At 47.7% G+C, this 6,126-nt stretch overlaps 1 protein-coding gene across 1 annotated transcript; it reads left to right on the forward strand.

Annotated features, from left to right (window-relative positions):
* Positions 1 to 504: 504 nt before the first annotated feature.
* Positions 505 to 3,619, forward strand: LOC119358915 (wall-associated receptor kinase 2-like). The gene is made up of 3 exons (XM_037625302.1): positions 505 to 1,378; positions 1,474 to 1,635; positions 2,282 to 3,619. Exons 1-3 carry the CDS (start codon positions 505 to 507, stop codon positions 3,265 to 3,267), a joined length of 2,022 nt encoding a protein of 673 aa, XP_037481199.1. The 3' UTR covers positions 3,268 to 3,619.
* The last annotated feature ends 2,507 nt before the right edge of the window (positions 3,620 to 6,126 follow it).

Below are 6,126 nucleotides of genomic sequence, written 5' to 3' on the forward strand. Positions count from 1 at the left end.
TAGTATCCCCACCCCCGGCGCCGGCTCGTGCCACATGGTGGCCATTTAGTCATGGTTCGTGTTGAACCGGTAGTCCCCACCCTTTAGTGTCGGTTACAGAACCGGCACTAAAGGGCCTTACGAACCGGTGATAATGCCCGGTTCTGCACTAGTGAATCGATGCAGTGGCCAGGGTAATCCTCCTTTTTTGAAGAAAAGGAACTCTGAATTTCTTATTCCTTGTTAACCCTCTGAGCAGTGCCATTTGAGATTGGTGGATGCATGGTGAAAGAATCATGATTATATTAGATCACAACTAGCTAGCTAACAGCCTAGCAGCATGAGCTTAGAAAATAAAAATGCCTTTGTTATAGACGGACCCATACTAGTGAGGTACGTAGTACAACGCATCAGCTCGCTCTCATGTGTGTATTTACTATTTAAGCGAACACTAGCTGCAGGCGATGGACACAGATAGCTCGCTCTCGTCCACTAACAAAAACGATGGGCAGTGCATCAATGTGGATGCGTCTCTTGTTTCCCGCGCTGCTCGTCGCAACAATGTCGGCCCCCGTGGCGGATTCCCTCACCGTGTCGCCGGGATGTGTAGGTAGATGCGGCGACGTTGACATCCCCTACCCCTTCGGCATCGGCAGCGGCTGCTTCCGCAAGGGCTTCGAGATCTCCTGCGTCAACAACACCATGCCGGTCATGGCGGGCACCACCCAGCGGGTGCTGAACCTGACCCTGTCGCCGCGTCCCGAGGCCCGGGTGATGCTGCCGATTGCGTGGCAGTGCTTCAACTCCACCGGCGACGTCACCGGGGACTTCGACGGCAAGGTGAACATGAACCCAGAAGGCGTGTACCGCATCTCCAGCGAGCTCAACCAGCTCGTCCTCCTTGGCTGCAACACCTTCGCCCAGATCAAGAGCGGCGTGAGTGGGCGCTTCAACTACCAGTACTACACGGGGTGTGTGGCCTTCGCCAACGACTCCAGTTTGCCGCAGGATGGCGCGTGCAGGGGCGTCGGCTGCTGCCGCATCGACATCCCACCGGGGCTCACCGACAACGTGATCGACTTCGAGTCTGGCGGCTCCTGGACGCACGAAAACCAGGAGTTCTGCCCGTGCGACTACGCTTTCATCACCAACAGGGGCTACTACAACTTCCAGAAGGCCCACCTTCGTCACATGGACGTGAATACCAGCATGCCGCTGTCGCTAGACTGGGCCATCCGTGACAATGGCAGCCTATCGTGCGCCGCGGCGGCGACCAAGCCGGGGTATGCCTGCATCAGTCGCCACAGCGAGTGCGTCGTCTCCGCCAATGGCCCTGGCTACACCTGCAACTGCACCACAGGCCGCGAGGGCAACCCCTACGTCGTTGACGGGTGCACCGGTAACTACCACACTCGCAAGCCGCAACTCAACTCTGTCTGTCTCAGCAGTTTTCCATGCATGTGCTGATGAGTATTTTCTGTGTAACATGTATAGACATAGATGAATGTGCACCTCAAGCAGGGTATCCTTGCCGGGGTACATGCAAGAACACCGACGGTTCATACGAATGCACCTGCCGTCCTGGTTATCAGAGCAATGACCCATTTTATGAACGCTGCACCCCCAGGTTCCCGTTGGCAGCACAGATTTCCATAGGTAACATCTCACACAAGTTTCTTCGTTTCAATATATCTGCTTTGTTCATGTGTTTCACCAACTACATCTTATTTTTGCTCCAGTCCGTAGATTAATTGGACAGTCAATACTATAGTAATGAAGCTTTTTATACATACTAGGAAACATGCCCTTGCATTGCAACGGGAGAAAAACAATCACATAACGTCTCGCATGGCAAAATTGATACATTGTGACTTGTGGATCCCAATTCATGGAAGATCCACCCTTTAATATTAGTAATAATATCTCTTGTCGTCACACACAAAATCTTGGATTATGAGCAGTTGATTGTTCATTAGGACTACAGACAGGCAGGATGACCGCAATAGAACGTTAATGGTTGGTGTAAAGGCCCTTCCCAATGTCATTGCACACTAAGACTACCCATAGTGGCGAGTAACAGTTACTTATTTGTTTCAAGAAGATACGATCCCTTTCTCTTCTTCTTGATTGTTGTTCCACCTAAGCTAATTATCTGACGTGGCTGCTTTAGATACGATCCGAAGTGGAGCATTGTGAATGCCCTTATGGACTGTATCATGTCTGCTCTGATTTTTTTTCTCAGATTAAAATACTAGAAACTTTGAGCAATTAAATAGTGATTTTTGTTTCGTTGTCTATGTAGGTGTAGTAGGTGGGATTCTTCTCATAGTCATTATGACATTCACTATCATTATTATCAAAGAGAAGAAGAAGATTCATGACACATACAAAAGGAATGGTGGTCCTGTATTAGAGAAAGCTCGGACTATAAAGCTTTTCAAAAAGGTTGACCTGCAGCAAATTTTTAAAAATGGCAAACTAATTGGAAAAGGTGGCTTTGGTGAAGTTTACAAGGGCCTTCTCGGTGACGAATTGGTTGCGGTAAAGAAACCGATTAGTGGTAATGTGCTAGAGAGCAAACAATTTCCAAATGAAGTCATCATCCAGTCTCAAATAATCCACAAGAACATCGTTAGGCTCATAGGTTGTTGCTTAGAAGTGGATAGCCCCATGCTAGTGTATGAGTTCATACCCAGAGGAAGCATGGATGACATTCTTCACGGGGAGGAAAAGAAGCCTCTCAGCTTGGATGTACGTCTAAATATTGCTGTAGAATCAGCACAGGGTCTGGCTTATATGCATTCACAAACCAATAAAGTAATCTTGCACGGTGATGTTAAGCCGGCAAACATACTCTTGAACGATGAGTTTGCCCCCAAGATCTCCGACTTCGGCATATCAAGGTTGATTGCAACAGACAAGGAACACACTGCATTAGTCATAGGTGATAGGAGTTATATGGATCCAGTGTACCTACAGACAGGCATGTTAACCGCAAAAAGTGATGTCTACAGTTTTGGAGTTGTGATCCTAGAGCTTATCAGCAGGAAGAAGGCCACTTACTCTGAAGATAACAGCATAGTGAAGAGTTTCCTTGATGTTCACAAAGACAGGAAGAAATCAACTGAGTTATTTGACACAGAAATTGCAGTAGAAGAAGATTTGGACCTTCTTGTCAGTCTGGCAGAGCTTGCCGTGGATTGTCTTAACCTTGATGTGGATCAAAGGCCGACAATGACTGATGTTGCGGAGCGTCTTGTCATACTGAAACGTTCCCGTAAACCGTAAGGCAATTAATTCCGTTTGGAAACATGTAATCCTGTCGCACTTGTCACGTAGGTTTGCTTTCTGCAAATAAACCTGACCATGTAGCGTGAGCTTGTTCACGTCCTGGCCAGATTAGTAGCTAGGTAGTTTTGCACGTTGCTACATCTAGCTCGTGGGATGGACGAGCAGCGGCTGTAACGGCATAGTCTTGGTTTGCTTTCTGCAAATAAATCTGACCATGTAGCGTGAGCTTGTTCACGTCTTGTCCAGATTAGTAGCTAGGTAGTTTTGCACGTTGCTACATCTAGCTCGTGGGATGACACGAGTAGCGGCTATAACGGCGTAGTCTTGAGGGTGGTCAAGGGACGTGGGATGGCACCTCCAGTTAGATTGGTCATGGCACAAGTTTAGCATCAATATGTTAATTTGTTTGAGCTGTTAAAATAAACGAGAAAAAGAAAAGGCTGCACAGTTCACGCAGCACAAAAGAACTTCTCCCGAGTGTGTTCATGTGTTCATCGTGTGAGCTTCTCCCTTCCTCTGCTACAACAAGTGGCATCAGAGCCTCCGATCACGCAGCGCAAACGGTTGGATTTTTTTTTCGTCACGTTTTGGACTGAATATTTAGATTCACCTATGCATGGACCAGTTTCGCAGTTTTTTCCATGACGGATCAGCTTTTTGATTTTTTTTTTTTGTTAGGCACAGATCATGCATGCATCGGTAGAAATCTTGTCAACCGGAATCACATGATTGTTTATATATGGCTTCTGATTTCTAGTTAAATCTAAGCTGTAGATTACAAATACAATGGTTAAGATAATTTTGGTGATGCGGTTCGTTTGTTGAAAGCTGAAAATACAAACCGTATGTTACACTTGTGGATGTCATCAATGAGGTCATTGTATCAGAACCGGCCGGAACGATCAGTTTTTTGTACAAACATCCTACGGGATGTATTCCCTGCAAAAAAAAAACTGCTTTACACGTTTAAGTAATTAGAGAGTCCACGTTTGAATGAAAAAAAATTAGCTAGCTGGTCTCCTCTTTTATTTTCAAATGGACTCAGCTAGCTAGGTCATGTAAGTATCTATATCTATTCTATACTATTATTAAACAGTCAAACTAATTCTTTCTTAACGCCACACGGTAGATGTACACGGTTTGATTAGCACCGCACGATTAGGATCTAATGACTAGCTTTAACTTAATCTTTTATCTGATGTGCACTTAGTAATTTAGGTTGGCTGAACGTGCTTCACCGTGGAGAAATATACTCCCTCCTTCCCATTATATAAGGCATTTTAGCTTTTTGCGTGGAAATTAATGCATAGTGTAGATCATTGGTGCCACACAATCATACGAGACGATGTAAGCTCAACAATGTCTGCTAACAGCTACAGTGTACCATTAATTGCTAGCTGCAGCAACAAATTCATTATCATAAAGAGAATGCCGGAGTGCTACAGCTAACACGACTTGTATTTTGGGATTTTCTAGAAAAGCTTACACGCCTAATATAATGGGAAGGAGGGAGTACTTAAGCACCGCCCCACACTTTTGCAATCCCTACAATCACGCAAAGGCAGGAAAAAAATGGAAAGCCATCGCAATCTGATTCCCTCGCTCGCTAACTGCCCCGCGAGGCCGCGACGCACGCCGCCTACCTGCGTTTGCCTGCTCCCATTCGGTACTCCCATCCGTGCTCCCTCTTCATCTATTATTAATCCAACGGCTACAACATTTTTCCTCTCCGCGCATTCCTTTTACAGCGAAAACAAAAGCAAAACTCTAGGTATTTTCCTCGCATACGTATTCTTCTTCCCCTATCCCATCTTGCCGACCCCGAGTCAAAGAATGGAACGGCCGTGAGCTAGTCTCGTAACCACCTCAATCTGTACCCGTCGCCGCTCCCTTCTGATTCCCTGAGTGAAGAAGCATGGACGACACTACGACTGTGAACTAGGCTGCCACAGCCGCCGGACTGTAGCGCGAGGTCGCGACATCGAGCATAGTCGCATGGACGCCGTCAGGCTGGGCGGTGCCCCGGTAGTGGCCGGCTGGTGGAAGAGGTGGCCGAGGACGACCATGGCGAGCGGAAGGTCGACCCGGCTCAGCGGCGCTGACCTTCGCCGGTGCTGTAGTTAGTAGATGCCATGCATGGCACTTCTCTGTCGCTGCATGCCAGCGGCACGATTCAGGTCGACGCGGCTGTTGGGGATCTGAGAGTACGATTTGAGATATGCCGCTCATCTCCTAGTTGTGAGATAGCAACAGCAATATCCAAAAGCTTAACCCAAGTTCCATTTACAGGTTACAGCACCTTTTGTAGGCACGTCACTTGTATGATCCTGCAAGACCTCACTTCCATTAGAAAAGGAACGGTATTAGCACAGTTCCACCAGTAGTCGATATTTGTACTCCGAAAATCTTTCATCTGACGTCTCAGGACAACTTGCGAGTTCTGAATTAATCCACCCATCTGACAATGTTGTTCACTGATTCTAGCACGGTTGAGAGATATGCAAGTCTACCTTTCCCTACCCGCTTCCCATCGGTATGGGGATACAATTCATAATGATTTTAGTAAGGGGTTTGCTTCAGTAATTCGTAATGTCTGTAGAGCAATTGAATTTCATCATACAATTGCGACGCCTCGGCGAGGTCCAGGCTGAGGTAGAGTAGGAACGCGGCGCCTTGTCCGCACGCGCACAAGGGCACGGACGACAGACGAGTCCAACTGCTTCGTCTCGGCGGAGGTGGTGTTGCAGCGGGAGAGGCCCGGCGTCTGGACGTGGGTGGCGCCACCGCGGCGGTGACGAGCCAGCGTACTGAAACTTCTCGACGCCGACGTTCCACTTGCCAGGCGACCCCCGGTCG

The sequence above is a fragment of the Triticum dicoccoides genome, chromosome 2A (assembly GCF_002162155.2).
Source record: "Triticum dicoccoides isolate Atlit2015 ecotype Zavitan chromosome 2A, WEW_v2.0, whole genome shotgun sequence".
NCBI classification, from domain to species: Eukaryota; Viridiplantae; Streptophyta; class Magnoliopsida; order Poales; family Poaceae; genus Triticum; species Triticum dicoccoides.

Bases quoted from the DNA above. Each gene is read 5' to 3' on its own strand.
- LOC119358915 (XM_037625302.1), top strand. From the start codon at position 505: ATGCGTCTCTTGTTTCCCGCGCTGCTCGTCGCAACAATGTCGGCCCCC. The intron at 1,379-1,473 runs GTAACTACCACA...TAACATGTATAG, and splicing joins CGTCGTTGACGGGTGCACCG to ACATAGATGAATGTGCACCT. The intron at 1,636-2,281 runs GTAACATCTCAC...TTGTCTATGTAG, and splicing joins GGCAGCACAGATTTCCATAG to GTGTAGTAGGTGGGATTCTT.